We start from the raw sequence: 25,648 nt of genomic DNA, 5'->3' as shown, positions 1-25,648 counted from the left end.
CAGTTGAAATTTCAGCATGTTTCGGTCAAAACATTGTACCAAAATGATGTCTGCGTAGTTTCTTTTCATTTTAAAAAATTGCAGGCATTTCAATCTAAATTTCAGGGGTTTCAATTCGAAATTTATTCTATAATAACGCTTGTTCCCCTTTTTAGTGGCAAAGTATCCATTGAAAATACATTGTGAACCGTGAGGATCAATTTTACCATGAACATGATGGTTCAAGCAAAGGCAAGAAACCCAAAGACCATGGTAGAAGATCTTGCCCACCTTGAAAATTTGAGATCGCGATCATCTCGGCGAGATCTCGGTCGAGATATGTGATTTTTTGGCATTGACTCAGTGGCCCATCTCAGTGGGTTTAAGGTCCCAATTGGGTTATTTGGTATTTAGCCTATTTAAGGCATTTTGAACACATTGGTGGCCTTGGATTTGTCAGAAAAGAACCCTAAGTATGATTTCTAAGTCTACTAATAGTGTGAAACTGAAATGTTGTAGGAGTAGGGAATGCAAGGTTATAAATATACAATAAGGAAGATGAACTAGTCATGTGATTGGTTGCCCCAAAGTCAATTATTTAGGAGGAAAAGCTTGAGGACATGCTATGGCAACCAAAAAATACCTGAGGTGGAAGGAAGCTCAAAAGGGACCATGCCAGAGGTAACACTAGCACTAGACGTTGGTGTGGAAGAAGACATCTCAAGCTTGGTCACCAACTGATGTTGATGCTGGAGCTCATTTGACAAGAGAGGGGTTGGTGCACTAGAGTCTGTTAGATGGGCTTGATTTGCAGCTGCTGGGAATTTCCACCATGATTGGCAGTGTCCCCTTGGCCCCTCCATAGGAACTGGATGGTCAACCACGTAGTTTCCAGTACTTATCTTTTGTATGACTTTCATGGCTGCAATACCGCACTTAACTGGAGCACGAGAAGTGTCACTTGTACGATTTTGAGAGCCTCCTGTAATAGCAACCAAGGCTGATCTCTTTGGTGTACGAGTATGAACCATAATATTTCTGCGGTTATCCTCTTTGTCAACCATGGCATATGCCTGCTTTTAGATGGGAAAAGGTTTTTGTGAAAGAATATGTGCACGTATTTGATCATATTCTATATTCAGACTAGACAGAAAGTCATATACACGAAGCTTGTCTTCCCACCTCTGATAAGTAACAACATCAGTGGCACACGTTGGGGTAAACCGCCTATAGAAGTCCTAGTGTTCAGGAATATCCTTGAAGGGTATTATAGTATTGAGAGAGGATGAGGTCTTTTTGCTGTAATTGATGAAGTTTCCTTCGTATTTCAAAACATTGTGTCATTACCAACCTTAGAATATGTCTCTTTTGCAACTTTCCAGACTGTAGCAGCATTAGGAAGGAGGTGATTTTCAACAATAAAAGGTTTGATTGAGTGAAAAATCCATAACAAGGTTCTCATCAGTTCCCCAATTATCTTGAGCTGAACTAGGCATTGTTGGTTTCATTGTCATACCATGAAGATGTCCGGTAAAACCTCGAGCACCCACTCCAAAAGCAACAAAACGAGATCATCGAAGATAATTCGTCTAGTTGAGTCTAACAGAGTTCATCTGAAAAGGGGGAAAATCATGTTTACAATTAACAAGAGCATCCTTTGCAGTAGACGAGCTAGAAGAGGCGATAATGCCCTGGGTTTTTGGGGTTATTTTTCGCTTGGTTTTCAGTGTGCAGCCTAATTTGAGGCCAATGAACATGATGGGAGTATTATTTTTGCCCAAAATCTAATACAAAGTGGTGTTCTTGACAGACACATGCCTGGCTGTATGTGGGTGAAACTGGAAGTCTGGATCATGAATTTTAACAAACGTAAATATGGATATGTTCATGGAGAAAATTTCAACTAAGACTGAAATTTTGGTTGAAACATCAAAATTTCGGTTGTAACCTAGGACTTTTTTCTAAAAATTTTGACCCTAGGTTTCGGGCCTTATATGACCTCCAAATGGTCTGATTTCTTGTCTCCTGCCTATTTAAAGCATAATAAACACAATGGAACTAGTATTTTAACAAAAATACCATTGAAAAGCAAACATTCAACTATATACTACCATATGACAAGCACCAAGAAGTACTAATTGTATTACATTTACATATCATGGTAATGGTTAGAAGTTACTTAATTTAGGGCTTAAAACTTACGAGTTACAAAGTTTTAAGAAATACAAGTACATAGATAAGTAGGCAACAAACAAACAAAACTACAAAGGTGATAGACTACTACCCTTTAATACATCTGTCCTTGTAATGTTTGCTCCCTATCCCAAGCATAATACATATCCCATGACATATGGACTATATGGTTGTCGAGGTAATCGATAACTGCAGCTCTTTACGTCGCCTCATCCGCATGGCTAAGAATTTCTAATGTGGGAAGTCGGAGTAAATAAATGCTAATGGAGGGGCTGGTAGTGGTGGTTGAATGTCTAAGATTTGATCTACAAGCATATATGACCCCGAAGAACCTTGGCAGTCAGAAGGGACACCATAATAAGCATAACCATGAGGTCCCATTAGTATTTGACTTTGATAGTTGGGAGATATACTATAAGGTCTATAACTGGAACTAGAAGCAGAACCAACACTCTCAATAGCACTATCAAGTGACTGGGAATCGGCCGGTATATACCACTTGATCCTCTAGAGGTTGTGGCTCTAGAATCATGTAAGCTTATGGATCCCATAGAGCCCACCAAGCTTCCTTACATCAACCGAACAATAAGATCTATATGATGATGTGTCCTCTGTGTCATATACGTGCTGTTTCCCCCTTCCCCTTCTTGGTATATGTTAGAGCAGTACGACATTGAGATGTAGCTCCAGCATGGTCAGAATCCTGTGTCACATAGGTGAATTGACTCTCATTTTTGAATCTTGGTGGTTGTTCTCCCCATCCTTGACTCTCAGCTGCTGGTGGTTGTCTCTCCTTAGGATTAGCCGAATCTTGATCATGAGGTCTAACATCATCATCATCCCCCTCCATCATCATAATCATCATCATGATCAGTAGCAGAGTGGGGGGGGGGGGTGCCTAAATTGCATCATCCTGTTTGACCACATAATCAAATCCTCACTCTGTGTGGATGCACCGGGTGTGGCACGAAGGGACATGCAGGCGTTACATGTGCTCTCCCCTTATGGGCCAAGAAGTCATCCACATCAGCCCCATTTTCTTTGTAATATGTCTACTCGGACAACCTCCTTCCTCATCTAGCAATGATTCTCCACTATCCTTGATCCACTCAACTATGGGTTGTCATCATCATCCATCTCAAATATGTCAGCTAACTTGATTATGTTAGTCTCTCTGTCCATCCCTGTCTAATATGATCCTCTCGTAGTCTCATATTATAGTGTATGTAGACAAGGTTCTCTAGACGCTTCACACATGCACCTCTTTGAGTGGATGAGGCTGAAGGTGCTCCAATGGTAGAATATGTCTAAGAGATCACTTTACATGCAAACACACTCAAGTGGGGTGAGTTACAGCCATATTGCAACCACCATTCAGTTGCAACAAACATAGACTTGGAGTCAATACTTAAGTAACTAACTAAAAGATAGAATATAAATAATTAAATACTAACTAAAAGATAGAATATAAATAATTAAATATATAATGAATCAACTTACCTCTAGGGTAGATTCCCTTCCCGATATGGCCACAGAGCGACCAAAACTCCCAGTAGCATCCCTAAATTCCTTTATTTAATATAAAATAAAAATAATAACTAGGTTAATAACTTAGAATAAAACTATGAATTATAAGTTATGAAATCACAATCTCACCTTCATAATGATGATTGCTTGTTTAAATAGATCCGGTTCCATCCTCTCCACTGTAGTTTGGATGGCATTTATCAAATCTTGCCTTATCCAAGCATGTGTTTGTAGTGGTACTTGGGATTTAGATAGTATGCTATGTAACAAAAAGCAAGACTAAGAGGAAATATTGTGATTATATTATGAAAACTAAATCCGCCACTAGACTTAATAATTCACTAGCCTTATGTAGTGGATGTTGTAGTTGCTTCTCCCATCTATTTTGGACGATGTCAAGGATTTTCTTGTTGCCTCGTTGGATGAGTTGAGCTACCATCCTTAAAACATGCACCACGGGCTCTAGCATCTTCACAACAATCCTCATATTAAATCAGGAGATGTCACTAAGTATGGTATTCTTTGCTCTCCTCCTTGTGGTTGAAGAACCCTCCTAGTTAAACGTTGCTTTGATGCAAACATGGTCCTAAGGCCAACATTCTTACACTCAAAGCTCTGTAGCGCAATCTAATTGGTTGTAAATCTGGTTATCCCGGCCCCACCAACTCACCCTGACATCGGTCCCTCATCATCTTTAGTACATGGGCATGTTATAGATGAAGATGGTGACATGTTGGGCTTGCTCCACTGTCTTCTTCACAAGCTTGACGTCACCCATGTCCTTTAGCATGAGTTCAATGCAATGAGCAGCACATAGAGTCCAAAATAGCTTATATTTGTCCAGAGAAGAATGTCTAAATTAGTAGTGAACCATCAACATCAAGTACGTATGTAAATGTAATGTATTTAAAATTATTATTAGAATTATAAGCATGTTTTGATGCCTGGGGTTCTCCATCATCATCAACCTAGCTTTCATGTAGTTGGAGGCATTATCATTCACAATTGGGACCACATTCTCCTCTCCAACCTCCCTTATCACTTTCTTCAACAATTTATAAATGTATTTTGCATCCTTATTCTAACTGGATGCATCCACTAACTTGAAGAACACTGTCCTCCCATCACAGTTCAACATGAAATTGATGATTAACTGTCTAGTGGGGCTAGTCCAACCATCAACCATCACAATTACTCCATAATGAGCCCACATAGGCTTCATTCCCTCAATGTAGTCATTCAGTTTCCGTTTATGCCTAGGCAGGTATACATTGTATATCTCATGCGGGGTGAGCCCCTGTATACCACAATCCACCCCTCCTATCTCCTTAATTATATCCCTATAGTAGGGCCCTTGGGCTGCATGTGCTAGAATGTTATGGTATAATGCCCTTTTGGAGAAAGCCATCCCCACTTTCTCCTTCACACTCCCCCACAAATGCTTCATCTTCTTTTGTTTATGCTCTGACCTCCTAAATAGTGCCGGATCATTACAAAGAATCTCAAGATTAGGATTTGTAGCATGTGCTAATGAAGCTTGTCCCATGTCAGGGCCTATGGGATAGGAATCTCCTCCTTCACACTCTTACTCCTCATAGGGGCCTAGGAGCTGCCCCCATACCTACTGGCTCTCTAGAGGACCCACAACCCATAGCTCTCTGCTGCTTCCTTACATCATCCATCCTCCCTTGCTTTATACTCATCCTCATTGCTCTCCTCATTCGTGCTGCCTTTGGGTCAAGATTGGTTCCATACTCAGATGGCTCATCTGGGGCAAAGTCCTGCTCTCCTAGATCTAGGAGGTCATCTAGATAAGCATCCTTGAATGCCTCCTTCTGTATTCTCTTTCTTTCCTCTTCTGCTTTCCCCCGACCAAGTATTGTGCTATTATCTTCTTCACCTCTGAGGGCATTTTAGTGCATCCTATTACATTCGCCCAGTTATATGAATCTTTAATCTAGTAGCCCCACCTTCTCTTATTTGTTTTTTGCAATAATTGCACTCATTCTTCTTCCTATCAGTTATCGATGGCCTCCTGTGTTGCCTAGCTATGTTTGACATCTTTCAGATAGAGTGCCTAATACAAGAGATACAATCTTGAAAAGCATCGCAATGTGCTCTAAAAATTACATACATGCTTCTACTAATATTCTTCTAATTTTAATTATATAATAAAAATAAATATAGTATTTTTAAGTATTTAAATAATTTTTAAAAATATTTTAATATTTTTAAATAATTAAAATAAATACTAACAACAAAAAACGATTCAACACCATCACAACATAGATCAAGTGATGGTTTCTCACATACGTTAAGTTGAAGCTCATACATCATGTATACATATATATTTTAGCTATATACCTAATTTAGAAAATAATTCTTAAAAAGAGAAAAATCTTAAAATAGTAAGGAAGAACCAAAAATAAATTTTAACACCACACAATCATATATCAACACTCTGAACTAAACATACTTTAATTTGAAAGCAGTCCAACATGATTTGAGGCATGAACAAACAAAAATAAACAATGGGAAAGTTTGTTAACTCACCTTGCAAGAATCTCAAAAACCCACCAATGGAGGACCAATTGTGGTGTTTGAATGCAATGGAGTTCCACAAATTAGGTGAAATGATGGAAGAAATCAACAAAAAGTGAAAAAATTTCAAAGGGAGCCGAAATCTTGAGGGGCGGAAGTGGGAAACCTATGGAACTCAAAATTGGGTACTTAATAATGTGTTGTTTCGGCTGAAACATGTTGGTACTAAAATTTCGGCAAGTTTTGACCGAAATTGCCCCCATGTTGTGGTCAAAACAAAGTACTAGGATGAAATTTGAAAGTTCCGTTTCGTTTTCAAAAAGTGCAGGCATTTAGGTCAAAATTTCCCCAATGTTGACCGAAATTTATTCCTTGTTTTGGGGTAAGGAGGCTCTAATGAATCTCTCATTTGCTTTCGCTGGTTCAAGCTTTCAAGGTCAAGTTTGCACTACTGGAGACACAAAAATGGTGCTGGAGGTTGATGGCCTGCAGAGGTGGATATTAAGCTGAAGAGAAATTGTAGGATTTTGGGGCTGTGATACCGAGTTGAATATCAGAGGATTTGACTTGGCAGTAAAAGACGGGCCTAATGAGTTAAAGATGCTACAAATAAAGAATGCTAGGTGGAGATGACTCAGCTTCACCTTAGCATACAAGGTATATTGTACATGGACAAATACATTCCAATTGACACCATCAGCAATATCCTTGTTTCTAAAGCCGAGTTCACTCCATTTCTGTTATAGTTTGTTGGTCTCTATAGTTTGACAACCTGAATTGCCGAAACACCATCTCAATGCCAATCAGTGTTTCAGTTAGCACTGTAGTGCTGGTTGCCAAGCACTAAGTGGCATACCATAAAAAAGTGTCGAGCTTATATTTTCATGAAAGTCAATTTTAAACCATTAAATATAGGGCATATAGCACATTACTCAGTACATGAGGCTCCTGCAACTGTGCAATCGAGGGATGGTCGTAATCTGTGCATCCTTACTGGTACTTCACGGAGAGGCTGTTTTCCTGACTTGAACCTATGACCTCTAGGTCGCAATGGAGCAATGTCATTGTCGTGTCAAGGCCCACCCTCTAAATCACACCTTTCTTATGTGGACCGTTTTCATACTTTATAATCTGTTAATCATTTACCATTTTGTAGTTGCTCTATTTTGTTTTTGATATTGAGAAGAAAAACTAATAGCCAAGTCTACTGACAGGAGTTCTTCATGTGTGTGTGTGTGTGTGTGTATATATATATACAACTGACTAATTAATTACTTTTTGCATATTGGGGAAGTTCTAAAGTGCTAGTTGACTACTCCCTCCATTCTTTAAAAACTGTCCACTTTGAAAAAATACTAATTTTAGGATTGAATATTGTTAGGAAAGGGCAATTTAGGAAAGGACAGATCCATCGAGAGTTAGTGCCTTGCGCTAACTCTCGATAGGAAAAAGAGGCGGTAATTAAGTGTTTTATACCAATCGAAATTGGTTGATGCTTTCCTATATAGAATAGACTTGTAAATTAGCCTATATATAGTGAAGTTATTTTGAGGACTGCTCATGAGTTCTATATGAGCCTCCAAAACAAAGTCGCTACTTCCATCTTCTCGTCTCTCTTATTATTCACCTTATTCTTTCTCAAACTAATATGGTATCAGAGCTGTAGGTCCTCTTATTCCTTTCGATCCTAAGAGTTAGTAGCACAAACAGTAGATTCTATAGAAAGGAAAGAAATTGCACCTGGTGTGAGAGTCGTTTCCAGAAATTAAAGGGGATGCAACACCTTACGCTGCACTTGTTGGTGGTGTTTGTTTGAAGATTGATGCAGCTCCTTACGCTGCCACTATTTGGGTGTCTCTATTAAAGATCGATGCAGACTGAGCTTTCTTTTCAAGGAGAGAGCTGTGCGATGACCTCTTCTCAAGATCGTTGCCTCGATTGATGCTAGACTTGTGCTGGAATTTGCCATTCTCAGGTATGATAAATCTCCGATTGATGAAGAAAATTTCTTTTTCTGCGATTTGGGGCTGAGGAAGAGTGACCGTTGTTGTCTTCCTCACTCACAATCTGTTTAGGGCTGAGAGAATCTCGTTTTTGGGCATTTTATCAGTTTTGAAACTGGTTTTGAGTTGGTTCAGTTTGCTCTATTGGTTCAAGTGGTTCAATATCTGGTGGTTCGTTTTTGGAATTAATTCTGATTCTGAGATTAATTTGATTATGGGATTATTCTGGAATTAATTCCGATTCCGGGATTAATCTGCTTCGATTTCGATTTCGATTTCGATTCTGGGATTAATCCGATTCCGATTTCAAAACTAATCTGGATCTGATTTCTGAGATTAATCTGATTTGGTTTTAATTGTGTTTGGATATGGGAGAAACTTCAAGTAAAAATACCATGACTGAAATTATTTCTTCATCCTCTCATCGGTTAACTAAGAAGAAATTGGAGGGTATATCAAATTTCCACCAGTGGAGGGCTATAGTTAGAATTGTTCTTATTGGACGGGGACAGATAGATCATTTGACTAAGACTGTACCTAAAGATGATGATACTTAGGCAATTGTTGATGCTCGAATACTTGGGCAAATGTTTAATTCCTTGGCCGATAATATTGTAGATTTGGGTACTCACTTACAAACTGTGAAGGAATTATGGGAGTATTTGAATGTGTTGTATTCTGGTCAGAATAATTTGGCTAGAATCGAGTAGATAGGAAAGGTAGAGATATTACCCAATATTTTGCAGATTTTAAAAGAATGTATGAAGAACTAAACTCTCTTCTACCTATCTCCTCTGATGTCAAAACTATGCAAAATCAAAGAGAGCAATTAGCTGTTATGGGTTTCTTGGGAGGTCTTGGAAAGGAGTTTGAGGCAGTTAGAGCACAGATTCTTGGTAGTGATCATGTACCCACGTTAACTGACACATTTTCAAGAGTTCTTCGTGTTGTAAGGGAGAGTACCAATAACTCTACAGAAAATTCAGCTTTGGCAACAATTTCCCGAGGCACTTCTGGAGGACAGGCCCCTGGTGGACAGAATATAGGACGAACTCAAGGAAATAATATTGGAAAATATTCGGGTTCACACAACTCTACTAACAATACAGGACTAGTTAAGACTTGTCATCATTGTGGTCGTCCAGGACATATTCAACGATATTGTTGGAAGCTTCATGGGAAGCCCCCACACATGGAGAATGCAATCATCACCTCTGAATCAGCGTCTACAACTCCTAAAGTTCATCCTGAGGGTAAGACTGTAAAGATGACTGAGGAAGATTATATTCGTTTCACTCAGTTTCAGGCCACTCAACCACAATCTGCCACTGCCACCCTCGTTCAGACAGGTAATGCTACTGCTTGCCTTTCAACCACATCTTGCCCATGGATCATTAATTCAGGAGCTTTTGATCATATGACTGGGGCTACAGGTATATTTTCCTTTTTTGTTCCATCATCCTCTTTGGTTACACTTGCTGATGGCTCTCATATCAATGTTAAAGGAGTGGGTACAGTTCAACTCACTCCATCCATTACCCTACCCTTAGTTCTTTACGTACCTAATTTGCCTTTTAATTTATTATCTGTTCATAAATTTACTAATAACTGTTTGGTGAAATTCTTTCTTGGATATTGTTTATTTTAGGATCTTACTAATAAGGTCAAGTTTGCACTTCTCGTATGTCTGGGGGGTTGTATCTATTTGAGGAGATATCCTCTACTGCTTGTTATAGTATTTCCATCCCCCATCAAATACATTGTCGGTTGGGGCATCCCCTTTGGAAAACCTAAAATTGGTAGATAAAAGTTTTCATTCTCTTTCTAAGTTGGACTGTGAGTCTTGCCAATTTGGAAAACTTCAGCGTGTGAGTTTTCCCCCTTGTATAAATAACAGATCAAACCACCCTTTCTCTTTAGTTCATTCTGATGTGTGGGGACCATGTCCTGTTACTTCTACTTCAGGTTACAAATACTTTGTTACATTTATGGATGACTTTTCAAGAGTCACTTGGCTTTATTTAATGAAAAATCGTTTAGAATTATTTGACATATTTTGCAATTTTGTTATTGAAATTCATACTTAATTTGGTGTTCCTATTCGTACTTTTTGTAGTGATAATGGCAAAGAATATTTCTCTGATCCTTTTTGTAAATTTATGGCTTCTAATGGGATTCTTCACCAATCCTCCTGTGTCGATACTCCTCAACAAAATGGGGTTGCAGAAAGAAAAAATAGACACTTATTGGAGGTCACCCGTTCTCTTTTATTTGAGATGAAGGTTCCTAAATCCTTTTGGGCTGATGCAGTTTCAACTGCTTGTTATCTTATTAACAGGATGCCTTCATCTGTCCTAAATGGCGGCATTCCTCATTTTCTCTTATTTCCTTCATCTCCCTTATTTACTTTGCCTCCCCATGTATTTTGTTGTGTATGTTACATTCATAATCATCGCCCAGGGATCTCTAAACTTGATCCTCGTGCACTAAAGTGTATGTTTGTGGGGTACTCTCGCACTCAAAAGGAATATCGTTGTTATTCTTCCGACTTACGAAGATATTTTGTTACTGCAGATGTGTCATTTTTTGAGTCCACTCCTTTTTCTACTGAATCTCGTCATTTTTTGAGTCCACTCCTTTTTCTACTGAATCTCATAGTTTAACTGAACTAAATGATGATCTATGTATTCTTCAAAGTGTGTTTCCATAGGGTACAGTTCCTTCACCTCCACCTCCGCTAGACATCACCAAAGTGTACACACGCCGTCCGAAACCACCGGCTCTCCCCTCTGCACCTACGGTCTCTACCTCTTTGCCAACTTCGTCTGCTGATCTTGCAGACGTCCCTGCCAAATCTAACCTTGATATTCCCATTGCTCTTCGGAAAGGTACTCGTTCTTGTGTTCAGTATCCCATCTCTAACTTTATTTCATATTCTACTTTATCACCTGGGTTCTCTACTGCTCTATCTACTATAGAGACTTATCTTATTCCTAAGAATGTTCTTGAAGCCTTGTCTAATCCTGGGTGGGTCATTGCAATGAACGAAGAATTACAAGCCTTAGAAGACAATTAGACTTGATATCTTGTGCCTTTACCCTCAGGAAAGACAACTATTGGTTGTAGGTGGATATTCATTGTGAAAGTTAATCCTGATGGTTCTTTAGCTCGCCTGAAAGCTCGTCTCGTTGCAAAGGGCTATGCTCAAGTTTATGGCGTAGATTATGTTTATACTTTTTCGCCTGTTGCCAAGCTTACTTCCATCCGCATTTTAATCTCTCTTGCTGCTACCTACTAGTGGCCCTTGTTTCAGTTGGATGTGAAGAATGCCTTCCTTCATGGAGATCTGCATGAGGAAGTGTATATGGAGCAACCACCTGGTTTTGTTGCTCAGGGGGAGAAGAATAAGGTTCGTCGCCTCCGCAAATCATTATATGGTCTCAAGTAGTCACCTCGAGCATGGTTTGGACGATTCACTACTGTTGTAATAGAATTTGGGATGACTTGTTGTGAAAGTGATCACTTTGTATTCTTTAAAAACTCTGATGCAGGCAAAATCTTTCTTGTAGTTTATGTTGATGATATTGTCATTACAGGAGATGACACTTCAAGAATTGATAGGTTAAAGACCTATTTACAAGAGAAATTTCAGACCAAAGAATTGGGCAAGTTAAAGTATTTTCTAGGAGTTGAAGTTGCCCAATCAACAAAGGGCATCTTCTTATCTCAACAGAAGTATGTACTGGATTTGCTTTCTGAAACAGGAATGTTGAGATCAAAACCCATAGACACTCCCATGGAATGTAACTTAAAGTTAATGCCCGAAGATGGAACCATTCTTGATGATCCAGAGAAGTACAAAAGGCTTGTTGGGAAGCTGAATTATCTGACTGTGACTAGACCTGACATTGCCTTTCTTGTCAGTGTTGTGAGTCAATTTTTGTCTGCCCCACGAACATCACACTGAGATGCAGTTATACGAATTTTGAGGTATCTTAAGAAAGCACCAGGATGAGGACTTCTTTACACTAATCATGGACATAGAAATGTAGAAGGATTCTCTGATTCTGATTGGGCTGGATCACCTATTGATAGAAGATCGACTACAGTCTACTGCACATTCGTTGGATGAAATCTTGTATCATGGAAGAGTAAGAAACAAACTGTGGTAGCAAGATCAAGCGCAGAATCTGAGTATCGTGCTATGGCACAGGTAACATGCGAGATGGTATGGATAAAACAATTACTCCAGGAATTAGGAATTATTGATGACACACCAATGAAGTTTTGGTGTGATAATCAAGCTGCGGTTCATATAGCATCAAATCCAGTTTTTCATGAACGTACGAAGCATATTGAAGTTGATTGCCACTTTGTTTGTGAGAAGTTACTACAAGGCATAATATCCCCCAAGCATGTGAGGACTGGAGAACAACTCGCAGATTTGTTCACCAAAGCTCTAGGGAATACAAGGGTTACCTATATTTGTAACAAGCTGGGCATGAGTAATATATATGCTCCAGCTTGAGGGGGAGTGTTAGGAAAGGGCAATTTGGGAAAGGACAGATCCATCGAGAGTTAGTGCCGTGTGCTAACTCTCGATAGGAAAAAGAGGCGGTAATTAAGTGTTTTATACCAATCGAAACTGGTTGATGCTTTCCTATATAGAATAGACTTGTAAACTAGCCTATATATAGTGAATTTATTTTGAGGAGTGCTTATGAGTTCTATACGAGCCTCCACAACAAAGTCGCTACTTTCATCTTCTCCTCTCTCTCATTATTCACCTTATTCTTTCTCAAACTAATAAATATCTTTCATCCCACTTAGGTTGACTATTTCCTAGTTCACCCTTAATCTACAACATGAATTTCAAGTTGATCTTCATTGACAACATAGGAAGTAGAACAACTTGGGTATGATGTCAAAGGGTAATACAGAAACCGACCAAAATTATTGTGTTTAATGTTTGAGGTGGACTATCATTCCAGAACAGTTAAGAAGCCAAGGTGGACTATCATTCCAGAACGGTTAAGAAGCCCAAGGGGACAGTTTTAAGGAATGGAGTGAGTATTTTACATTTAAAATTTCCCTGATGCTGGCTAAAGTATCATCTGCATCTTTTTCTTGAAGTATATGCGAGCTTCAATTGTAAATGTTTAAATTGTTTATAACATTTTGAGAGTATTTTGGTACCAGGAAGATGTTGAAACAAGGCCCCAGCTTGCAAAAACTGATCCCAAGGAAATACAGAAATACTATCAAATTTTCTATGAACGAAACATCAGAGACAGCCACAATCAGAAACCGTAAGACTTATTGTTGAATATAATATCTGTTTTCCTGGTTTTCTGTCTAGATTCTGACAGTTATTTATAGGGAGGAGATGGCCAAGATCTATCAGATTGCTTCGGTGTTATATGATGTTCTGAGTACTGTTGTGCCTGACAAAATTGATGAACAGGTTAGATTATTTCTTTAACAATATTAGTTGATGGTTTTTTCTTGTAAATACTTTTTAATCTCAAAAACAAGATTATTTGCAGATACACTATTATGCTAGAGAGGTTGAGATGAAAAAGAAGCAGTATGTTATCTACAACATCCTTCCTTTGGGTGCAACTGGAGCTAAGCACGCAATAATGAAACTTCCTGAGGTTTGATCTGTGTTGCACATTTTCTTAGCGGCTACAAATATATTGTTCCATCTGAAAACTCAGCCTAATCTTTTTTCCTACTGGAAATATAGATCAAAGCCGCGATTAGTGCTTTAAGCAAAGTGGAAAACTTTCCAAAGCCTAGACCTCTGCCTGATGAGCCTGATATCAGGGAAATAGCCATCCATGATCTGCTTGATTGGCTTTGGGTAGCTTTCAGGTTTCAGGCAAGTTTCACTTTCTGTTTCTACTGATTTGTGACCTGTTGTTTTGCTATGTAGATGTCTTCTTTGAGACCATGATTGTGAATTTCTGTTCACTGAATACTTAGTGTTGCATACCAATAGGTCTAAATGCCCTATCCCTTGCTTATGTTCAATGCAACTCTAGCTTGTCTAAAATGCAGTCATGTGATTCAAGCAAATAAGCACGCAATGCGATTGCAATATCAAATCAGGACACACAAAGTCCATGAAAATGGTGGTCCATCTATTATAAAGTAAAACACACGTAGCACACAAAATAGTGGCAAGGCCTACTCGAATGGGAGAATCAGAAACTAAAACCCAGCAGTCGATGGCTTGAAGGGTCTGCAACAGCCTTTGGGTTCTTTTTATTATAGCAGCATGCCAGCACCAACATGGTTTGACTAGAAGAAAGCATCACCAGATGCTTTCTCAGTTGCAGTAAAAAACACAATACTCATGGTGAAAAGAATTCAGAAGGAAACAAGATAGTTAAGAGAGAAGAGGGGGTTGGGTGGGGGGGCCGTATGGGTGTCTCATTCTAAGTTATCTCTGCTGTTGAACATAGATTACTCTATAAGCGATGGCAACATGGACTTTTAATGTCTCCAAAGTCTAATTTTCTATTGCAATGCGAGGGCCCATTTGGGAAAACTTTACAAGAAAAAGTTAAGTACTAATTCAAGTTATTCAACAATCAAAAAAATACTTTGTTGAAGAAGAATCAACTCAACAATAACATGGGAGCAAAAATAGAAACTACCTAACTAAAAGCTGATTGGAGACTAAGCTTTATATATCAGCCAACAATGCAAATTAGAAACGAAGTTGAATTATAAACTAATAATTATAGAAACTTGTAAGTCTACAAAGTTAGTAACTATGCTGCAGTCAAATTTTGGATGTGGGTCCCACACCTCCAACAAATTTTCTAGGAGTAAACCAACCAAGGCAAAATATGGGTTGTGACACAGTTCACATGAACAGTGTTTTTGGCCTTTTTTTCTTCATGTTTTGTCCTACATCACCAAAAATGTTTGTCATATAGGGCCATATATATTTTGAGCCAACATCTAATGATACAAGCCAACTACTACCAAGCACCCCTATTTGTATATGTTTGTGCTAATATTGAACAAATGTTGGGCTTCAAGTTTAAATCTTCTCCAAGGAATGTGTTCTAAAAAATTCTCCTCCAATTGTTGTTCTTGAGCATCGAATCCAAGTGTTCTTGTCTATTTTTAATAAAATTGGAACAAATAAGTTATTTGGAACTGTTCTCACAAACTGGTGATACCCAGTTGAGTTTAGCAAGGATAGTTGAAACATAATATTTATATCTCTAACATTCCATCTCCGTTTGACCGAGTTGTTTATATAATTTAGGTATCTGTGATTTGAATTATTACACCATTTGCTGTGGCACCAATTTTCGAACATGTTGTTCGAAGAGTTGAAGAAATCTTGACTTGTGTTTGAAGGACACAACAAGGTTTTATTTATACTCGTAACTTACCAATAGAGCAAACCAAATCTTCCTATTATGGGAATCTTACAAGAAAAATAAGAGATCCTAGGATATCCTAAAAATCCTAGTAAATCTACCCTCAATAAGGAAAACACAAAAATAGAAAGTAAATCTAAAAAATAAATCTACTACCATCAATTTTGTCTTACAACACTTCCCCTCAAGTTGGAGCATAGATATTTATCGTGTCCAACTTGCCAATAATTCCACTAAAAGACCTTGGTGCTTAAGCTCTTTGTAAGCACCTCAATCTTCTCTTTGATAAAATGTCTGTCAATCTGCACACTCTTGGTCCTGTCATGCTGTACTGGATTGTGAGCTATGCTAATTGCTGACTTATTGAGTACAATTGTGTAGGAACCTCTGAATGTGCCCAATCTCCTGAAGTAGCCCTTTCAGCCACAGTTCCTCAGGAATACCCTGAGCAATCGCCTTAAACTTGGCCTTGACACTAGACCTTGCAACCACAGCTTGTATATTGCTCCAGAAAAAAATTTATGTTGTTTCTTAGATCATCTCTTATTGATGAGGGGATGTATTAAATATATATTGACCGTGTAAATTTCCTAATTTGACTAATAAAAGGATTCCCAATCACTCAAAAAGATTCATTAAGATAAATAAAACTGAAACAGAATTCTACTTGCTATTCAGTATCCTTATCTAAAACTTAAACACTGAATTATTTTTCTTTGGTGATTTATTAAGGTTGTTCAAACGGGTCAATTCTTTGATGTGCTCTAAGAACAAGTCTGCAGCTGGTTGATGAATTTGGACCATCTGATTTTTGTTTTTTCTTTTTCTTTCTCATGTTATACATAGACGGGACATTATCTTTACTGGAAAAGCTAAGTGAGTGAGGGAATGCTCTAGGGTTTATTTTTATAGCTTTCTAGGTCTCCAAGTGAGACTAATGAAATCATGGGTCTTGATCCTTTATAGCTCTTACACATCCAATTATTTGAACAAATTCTTAGTAATTTGCCCCCTCGACATCATTTGTCTACGATTGTCCTAAGAAATATTACTTGGACATGTATATGTCTTTATACATTCAATTTTAAAATTTTCGTCATTTCCATAATTTATACTGTATATCTTTGTCTAATGTAAACTTCCAGAAATTCTTTTACTTATGTTGCTGTAAAATGTAAATAAAACATTCATCACTAATTATCTTCCCTCTGTAAAAGAATAGTTATGTCATTTTACTCAACATTCAGAACTCAAATTGTGTGGCAAGTGAAATTCCTAAAAACTTGCCTAAAATTTGAAATTGTTTAATAGCCAACTGGAGTACTAGACAGAACATGGTGGTTATAATGATTTTAATTGATGATAATCTTGGTAGGCTGGTCCACTGTTGGATTTGAATATTTTGCAGTAATTTATGTGTTCTAGCTTTATGATGTATCTCATCTATTGGTCTAGTGTATGTAATGGAACCTTCTTTTCTAAGAACTTAAATTTTGTTAACAAGTAAGCAGCAAATAAACAGCACTATTCCTCTGACTTTTTCTTCTTGTCATCATATATGTTCGATATCAAAGAAAGGAAATGTTGCAAATCAGAGGGAACACTTAATATTATTACTTGCAAATGCCGATTCAAGGAGCAGGCAGAAAGAAGAATATGTTCTGGTAATTCTCCTGTTGGGCAGGATCAGTATTTGCTTTCAGCACTCTGGACTTGCATGGTTCATTATGGATTGACATAGACCCTTGTTGCAGCTGGATACAACTGTTGAGGATTTGATGCAGAAAATATTAAAAAATTATTTCTCATGGTGTAAATACTTGCATCGAGAACACAATGTCAAGTAAGTGGTTGGAAGTCATATCATGTATATGGCTTGGAAGTAATTGATTATATTTCATGTCTAGATCATTTATTTCTTTTCTTATTTTTGTGTGCAGAACTGAAGATGCTGCTGCTGACAGACAACAGTTACAGCTTCTTTATATTGGACTGTATCTTCTTATTTGGGGTGAAGCTTCAAATGTTCGATTCATGCCAGAATGTATTTGCTATATCTTCCATAATGTATGTTTCCTTTCATGTTGATGAACTAGTATAATCTTTTCACACAGATTTTGTCTGTCTTCGGCTCTCTTAGGTATCATTTTTATTTATTTTTCCAAAATCAGTACTGAATCATTGTTGGTCAAAACATAAAAAATGTTTGGTGATCAATGCGTAATTAGTTTTATAACTTTTGAAAGTTGTATTTCAGAAACATGTTTATTGCCCATTAGCAAATTCACTCTGACACCTCCTCTGTCACATTGTCACTTGACAGTTACGAATTCCCATTCTTTAACATCTCCTAGAAGCCCATGACTTTTCATTTCATATGCTTAACAGGGGCAAATGATTAGACTTAAAATTCAGGACCAAGAAGGGAATCATGGTTTTTTTTTCTCAATCTTTGCAAAACTGATTATCACTTGGCTTTCATGTCCAAAGGTGAATTAGTTTATAAGACATGATTGATAAAAGATGTCAGAGGTGAGGATCATGTCCACCAAGTTCTCATAGCCCAACTTGAATATCCACCCTGAAGAACTGATGGAAGTGGTTATCAGCAAGAAGAAAAGGAAAACAAAAGGGGGGAGTGTTTGTGTTTCACTGAAATTGAGGACGAGCAGCAAGTCTTGCTGGAATCTCTTGCATTAGGACTGAATGATACATGACTCATTGAACCTCTCCCTCCACTCCAGTATCTGCATATCTGTTCCTCCATCAAGGGTTTTCAGATTAAATTAAAAAAAGAAAAGAAAAAAGAAAAAGAAAAAGAAAAAGAAAAAGAAAAAGAAAAAGAAAAAAGAAACCACCAGTCCAGAAGTGTGAGAGGTGCAGTGTTGGACGTCAGGGGGACATACGCTGGTTTGAAGCAAGTAGATGTGTGAGAGGTGCCACTTGACAATGCTGAAATGAGAAGGTTGTAAGGGTTGGGACATGGAATAAGAAGTAAAAGATGAGGGACAGGAGGGAGGAGATCTTTAAGAAGTACTTATATAAAATAGAGGGTGATAGGACACTAATGTGGATGGGCATTCTAAAGGCAGGTGAGTTCCAGGGGATCATCTCCACACAACCATGTGGGAGACAGAATTGAAAGACAAGGAGACGTGGCAGGGAATCACTGGGGAGCAGCTACTGTTGGGTGTATTCAGAGGGTATGGCTGAGGTGGAAAGGAGTTAATTAAGATTTGTCTTGGGGTTGTGGTTTTTGGGCATATGATGAGAGGAGGGAAGGGAGGGGGAATGGAATTTTCGGGCAATTTTTCCTGTGGAGAGGGGAAGACCCTCGGTTAGGGAAAATTCAGGACAGCATTCAAGTTAGGGAGGTTGTATAATGCAGTTTGAGTACAGTTTAATGGTTGTAATGCAGCTGAATTCATTCAATGAATGAATTAATCAAGAAAGGGATTCATTTACATCCTTCTCAAGCTCTGTTTTGCCTTTGAATTGCAGGAGGTGTGTGTCAGTTGTGATGGTAATCGCAGGAGGAGATTGCAAGAGGTTGCTTTAATCATCGAGTGTTAACGGGGGTCTTATCAACTGGTATCCAAGCAGCCACGATTCCAGGGAGACGAGATGCCATTGTCCGTGTTTACTGATGAAGAGAGTGCGCAAAGCTGGTTGGTCGAAGTTGTGATATTCTGTCTGGAACACCAAATCAAAGAGGAACTTTGGCTATGAGTGGCTCTCCAACACTTATAAGAGGAAGCATTGGAGTGGTTCTATAGGAAGATTTGGCCAGAGCTTGATTGGATGAGCTTCAAGGAAGCCTTGAGAGTCAAGTTCAGTGGAGGGAAGGAGAGAGCCGAGTTCAGATTTGGATTCTTACCACAACAAAACCGCGACTAGAGTTAGTGAGATGGAATTGCAAGGCCAAGCTGTACAGGGAAGGAGAGGTGGATGGGTGGCCGGAAAGAACCGGCTGGCTGTATTGTCAAACTTGAAGAAGAAGGCATCTTCTTAAGGTGGTCCATTCCCTGATGTTCAATATGAATGTGCCTTCTCGAATTTGGGGGGATGCAGTCCTTACTGCAGCCTATCTGATTAACTGAATATTGTCCTCTGTTTTGCAATAACACTGTCCCCTTGAGGTTCTTTTAGGGACAACAACTTTTACTATACCACCCAAAGTGTATGGTTATGTTGCCTTTGTCTGGAACCCCCATGTTCATGGTAAGTTGGATCTACTTGGATTATAGTGTATTTTCTTAGGTTATCTTGCTACTAGAAGGGCAATAAGTGTTATCACCTTGCTTTTAGTCGTTTCTTTCTCTCTATGGATGTTGAGTTCTAGGCACAAGTTCCCTTCTTTGTCCCTACACCTCTTTAGGGGGAAAGTATAAGTGAAGAGGTTCTGGTTCTTGTTCCTCCTTTGGATATTTCTCCCTAGATTCTTGCTAATGATACTCCTTTGGAAGTTGGAGTGACTGGACAAGAACAGTTGGTGGATGATGTGTAGGGGGAGCAAAGGCCCCAAAAGACTTATCAAAGGCTATCTGTGCGAGAAGATCCCCCTTTTATGCCTATTAGTTGGAAGCTTCTACTCCTAGTCTTGAGGAAACAGTTCTTGGTGAGTCTGTTACTCAAATATTCCTTGATCCCACTTTGGACTTACCAATTGCATTATTGTAGTATCCACGCACATGCACCAAACATCCTATTTCCAACTTTGTTTCATATCAGTCCCTATCCCTAAATTTCAAGGCTTTGTTTCCTCTTTGTCCTCTACTTTATTTCTAACACTTGATAGAAAGCATTGTCTCATTCAAATTGGAAGGAAGCAATGGGTGAGGAAATGCTAGCTTTGGAAAAAAAGAATGTGGGAATTAGTGTATTTGCTTTCAGGAAAGCAGACTGTTAGGTGCCTATGGGTGTTTGTTGTCAAGCACAACGCATATTGGACCGTGGAGAGATACAAGGCAAGATTGATGTCCAAAGGGCTTCACTTAGACTTATGTGATTAACTACTAGGAAACATTTGCCCTACTTGCCAAGATGAATATAGTCTGGGCTGTCCATTCATGCACAGTAAATAAGAGGGGGGGGGGATCCTACAACGGCTAGATGTGAACAATACTTTCCTCTATGGAGAACTTCTAGAGGAGGTATATATGAATGTGCCACCTAGATACGCTACCACTAGACTCATGGTAGAGTGTGCAATCTGAAGAGCGCCTTGTATGGGTTGAAGCAATCTCTTAGGACTTGGTTTGGGGGATTTGATATAGCCATGATTTCCAATGGCTACTAGCAAAGTAATGCAAATAATACCCTGTTCATCAAGAGAGAAAATTCCCATACCACTATACTTCTAGTCTATGTAGATGATATTGTGATCACTGCAAGTGGCGATGAGGAGATTTCAGCCTTGAAGAAATTTCAGGGAACCAAATTTTAGATCATGGACATGGGGAAACTTAGATACTTCCCTCTGGGGTATTTTGCTTATTTTGAATTTTCAAGCAAGCACAGAGTTTCCCACCCCTTTCCCACCTCCCTAGGCCATCACACCTTTACCCTAAGCCCTTTCCCTGACATGCACACCTAGGTTTTCCCCTCCCTGTTGTACCTGCACCAACACAGTGGCATTCCCTCACCCCAGTGGCTCCCTTCTTCCCCTCCCCTCACCCCACAATAGCAACAGATCCCTTAGGAAATTCTGCAGGTCTGAAGTTATGAAAGTTGCATCTGTTTCAGTTCTGAAACTGCAGACAGTAGCCAATTTGCCCTTCCCTAACCCTAGCCGACACCTACCCTCACCCTAGATTGAGTTTCACTTTGAAATTCAATGTGAGGTTTCAAATTTTTTACAGCAACCTCAGTCCTAATTCCCTGTTGCAGCAAGGTTCCCTGAAGCCTTAAGATACCCTAAACCACCTAGTTCAGCCTTCCTAATTGCTGGAAATCCTGGGCAGCCCTAGAAATCTAGTGAGATTACCTTACTACCCCTAACCCTAGATTCAGGTTGCATTATGGAGATTGGCAGACATTTTATCAAAGAAAAGATTTAAGCTGGACTGATTAGTATCATTTTTGTTACCTTTGACAATCGGCGGGCTCAGCCCATAAATGGCCTTTTGAAGTTGGTAAACTTTACTATGGGCCTCCCACTGAGCAAGAAATCCTGAGGTTGTTCTATATAGACTTCCTCCTAAGCATCACCATAGAGAAAAGCATTCTTAACATCTAGCTGAAGGAGGGGCCAATCAATTGACTGCCAATGATATAATAACTCAAACATAATATAGTTGAGCTACGAGGTAGAATGTTTCAAAATAGTCCACACCAAAAGTCTGGTTCTAACCCATAGCAACCAACGGTGCCATAAGATGCCCATTTGACCCATCTAGAAGATCTTTTGCTATATACACCTACGGGCAATGAACTAAATCCTTATTTGAAGGTAATTCCATTAGAGACCATGTCTGAGTCTGATGGGATAATATGGCATCCATCTCAGCATCCATAGCAAGTTTCCACCCAGAATAAGAGAGAGCCTTATGATGAGATTTAGTACAAGTAGGAGATATGTAGGAAGATGGAATGACTGATGGTTGGAAGATGGAAATATGTTATATATTTTGCAATAGGATATGTAGGAGAAGGTGTCACACCCTGCCTAAACTAGGTTCAATGTGTGACTGGTATGCTACACTGGCAGACCGCACAACTCAAGATTGCATAGCTTGGGCCAATTTCACATCCACACATAGATCTCAATATCAATGGCATAAAGAGGGTAGGGCATGCCACCAGCCCTTGATGAGCTAGGGGCATATTCCAATCACTGGGCTGGACATGGGCAGCAGCAGCCCAGGGTGGTGGGGGGCGCAAAGGGTTATTTTTCTGAAGGCGGTGAGGAAGGATAATACATGCTAGGCACCCAGTCTTTTCCCAATACGGATACCCTAATCAACCAAAATGAAGTTTGGAACAACACATTATTTTAAGTTAAAAAGGTCAGGACACAATACTTTCAGATTTATGAAATTAATACAGAATACTTGATCCTATTTTCCCCTTATTTTTACTCAATTTCCTCTCCCTCCAGGGAAGGAATTCTGTTAACAATATCTTACATGTATGAAACTGCGACCTTACCAATATATCTTAAACCTATTCAAAAACAAAGATTTGTTTGGACAAAATCAAATTTTTGCCAGAAAGTTTGGGGGGGGGGAAATTGAAGAACGGAACTCTGTCCTACAGTGTGTAACATATACTCATAGATTCTGTGAGGTATCAATTAATAACAAAAGTACCTACGAGCTTTTATACTTATGTATGACACACCTACTTTCCAAAATACTTAAAAATAAGTTAATCCACCCCTTTACTTGCTCCTGTTAGTTGTGACTTGTGAATGGTAAGAATGTTGTTGTATTGAAATTTGGAAGCTTTATACTTGTGCTAATTCAGAGCAAATAAAGTCTTCATGCCATTATTTTTGGCCGATAGGTTATTCGTTTTTTTTCCTTCAGACATATTTGTGTTCGAAATAGTAATCATTTTTCATCCTTATGCTCTAATTATCCTTTTCTCTGTGGACAAATAAGATGGCAAATGAGCTGAATAAAATTTGGAGCAATGCACATTTAGTTACTGGAGGTACAATTCAACCCGCCCACCAGCATAAGGATACATTTTTGGATGAAGTTGTGACGCCTATTTACCAGGTCCTGCGAAGGGTAATTACCATATTCCAATTGTTGTCATAATGTACCAATTAAGGTCAACTCTGAGCATTTGTTGTTTTGTGGAAAAGGAAGCCAAGAGAAACCAAGGAGGCAAAGCAAGCCACTCAAAGTGGAGAAATTATGACGATATAAATGAATATTTTTGGTAAAAGGGCTCATATTGTTATTTTTTCTATGGGGGCTGAATTTGGAGTATAGATTATCTTCACATGCAATGTGCTTAGCTCAGTATTCATACCATGTTGTTGAAATTTCTTGTTCTATTCCAGGTCAGACAAATGTTTTGAATTGGGGTGGCCAATGGACCGTACGGCAGACTTTTTTGTGCATTCTGATGCGACGCAGCCTAGAAATGAGGTTTTTAACCATTTGTATCTTTGCAACTGGCTGGAGAAATCGAGTTTAATATTTTCCATTCTTTGGTGCTACAGATTAAGAGATAAGATCACTAATTCCAGTGTGGGCAGCTGATAGCAATGACTGGAAGTTAAAGAACAAAAGTGTTGTACATCAATGTATCCAAGGGGAAGACATTCTCAAGACAGGGATTAGGCATTTTCAAAGTGTAGGAATTGGGGACAACGGTTTTAATGGGCATGGGAATAATGAGATTGAATTTTTTATTTCCTGACTGCTGCTTCTTGGATTTCTCTTCTTCAGGGTTTTTGTTGAAATTTTGGAGAAGTTTTAGGGAGGGTTATGGGAGCAATTGATTTCTTGTTTCCCTTTGCCAGTTACTTGATTGGTTGCTAATTTTCCTGTTTTCTCTTCTCCTTAGACTCTGATTTGCTTTTTATCTGGATTTGTCATGAAAATGAATGAATTAAAGAACTGAAAGGTGAATCATGATGCATATGTGGAAGAGATTAAAAATTTACGTTGAAAGATCGAAGGTTTTATATGGGAAGATGAACAAATATGCTAATGTCATTTCTTGAGCTGTTCTGAGAAACCAAATAAATATTGAGAAGGGGGATACATAGTGCATGTCTTAGCTTTCCTGTTGAAGTATATGGCTTTTTAGGGGATCCATTCTAGATGATCTAGGTGATGATAAAGCATGATGTTAGTGCTCGGAAATCCCCTAAAGACACTGATGTATTTGGTTACGACTACAATTTTATGCTGGTTTTGGTTCTAGCACTGAATCATCCGTTGTAGCTTTCCCAACCTTTCTTTCATCTTATTTGGTTTTTGGTGTAAATTTCTGCTTCTACAATGGAAGTCATGCACTTTAAAAGACTTTTGATATCATGCTTGTTTGTTGTGCAGCGGCCTAACAATGTCACTGCTGGAAAGAGAAAGCCCAAGACAAATTTTGTCGAAGTCCGGACATTTTGGCATCTTTATAGAAGTTTTGACCGAATGTGGGTATACTTTATATTGTCTTTCCAGGTATGTTCAGTTATACGTTTAGCAAACTAGGTGTTTTACTTTCCTAGGTATGAAATACAACTATAGTGGTACTTCTATCTGGTCTTCAGGCTATGGTAATAGTTGCATGGAGTGCTGGAGGATCCCTGTCAGCTCTTTTTGACGAGGATGTGCTTAGAAAAGTCATGAGCATTTTTGTCACCTACTCTATACTGAATTTATTGCAAGGTTAGTGACTGAATCTCCTTTGACTTCTCTAATATTTCTCTGGTAATTTAGTTTTAGTGTTGTTAGAGCTAGAATTCACTGTCCACATTTGGCTAATGTGCACTGTAGAATGTAGTCTTGAGCTCATAGCTGTATCTATTTTCACTTCATGCATCATTTTTACTACTGTGGAGCCTACAACGGCCATCTGTTGCTTGGAAATGGTTTCATTTAAAATTTCTCTGTTGTTATTTTATCTTTAGTGCCTGCTTTCTACTGCAGCTTCTCTGGATATAATTCTTAGCTGTAGAGCTTGGGGAAGCTTGAAATGTACTCAAATAGCTCGCTATCTCCTGAAGTTCATGCTTGCAGCTGCATGGGCAGTAATCCTTCCCATAGGCTATTACAGCTTTCTGCAGAATCCTACAGGACTTGTCAGATTCTTTAGTAATTGGGCTGGTAATTGGCAAAGCCAGTCCTTCTTTAACTTTTCTGTTGCAATTTTTATGATGCCCAATATATTGTCTGCAATACTATTTGTTCTTCCACCTTTACGGAGACAATTGGAGCGCGCAGATTCGCATGTTGTTGTATTTATTATGTGGTGGGCTCAGGCAAGTCTATGCTTTGTCTTTTAGCAAGTCTTTATTTCCTGTCTTTTGCATTATTTGAC

The 25,648-nt window shown here is 38.7% G+C and overlaps 1 protein-coding gene across 1 annotated transcript in view; it reads left to right on the top strand.

Moving 5' to 3' along the window:
• The window catches only part of LOC149025744 (callose synthase 7-like), an 83,375-nt gene that overhangs the window by 15,344 nt on the left and 42,383 nt on the right, over nucleotides 1–25,648 (top strand). The window contains exons 3-15 of the mRNA XM_089145950.1: nucleotides 13,443–13,552; nucleotides 13,623–13,707; nucleotides 13,790–13,900; nucleotides 13,993–14,127; nucleotides 17,224–17,313; nucleotides 17,404–17,492; nucleotides 17,590–17,716; nucleotides 23,254–23,385; nucleotides 23,463–23,539; nucleotides 23,664–23,751; nucleotides 24,667–24,789; nucleotides 24,879–24,996; nucleotides 25,258–25,589. Of these exons, the coding sequence (XP_089002076.1) occupies nucleotides 13,443–13,552; nucleotides 13,623–13,707; nucleotides 13,790–13,900; nucleotides 13,993–14,127; nucleotides 17,224–17,313; nucleotides 17,404–17,492; nucleotides 17,590–17,716; nucleotides 23,254–23,385; nucleotides 23,463–23,539; nucleotides 23,664–23,751; nucleotides 24,667–24,789; nucleotides 24,879–24,996; nucleotides 25,258–25,589 (1,617 nt within the window). The remainder of the gene's footprint in view (nucleotides 1–13,442; nucleotides 13,553–13,622; nucleotides 13,708–13,789; nucleotides 13,901–13,992; nucleotides 14,128–17,223; nucleotides 17,314–17,403; nucleotides 17,493–17,589; nucleotides 17,717–23,253; nucleotides 23,386–23,462; nucleotides 23,540–23,663; nucleotides 23,752–24,666; nucleotides 24,790–24,878; nucleotides 24,997–25,257; nucleotides 25,590–25,648) is intronic.

This window comes from Hakea prostrata, chromosome 2 (genome assembly GCF_041222555.1).
Source record: "Hakea prostrata isolate BN-2017 chromosome 2, UWA_Hpros_2, whole genome shotgun sequence".
In the NCBI taxonomy this organism is placed as follows: domain Eukaryota; kingdom Viridiplantae; phylum Streptophyta; class Magnoliopsida; order Proteales; family Proteaceae; genus Hakea; species Hakea prostrata.
The sequence above is the reverse complement of the archived record's forward strand: the minus strand, read 5'-3'. Positions and strand labels throughout refer to the sequence as shown.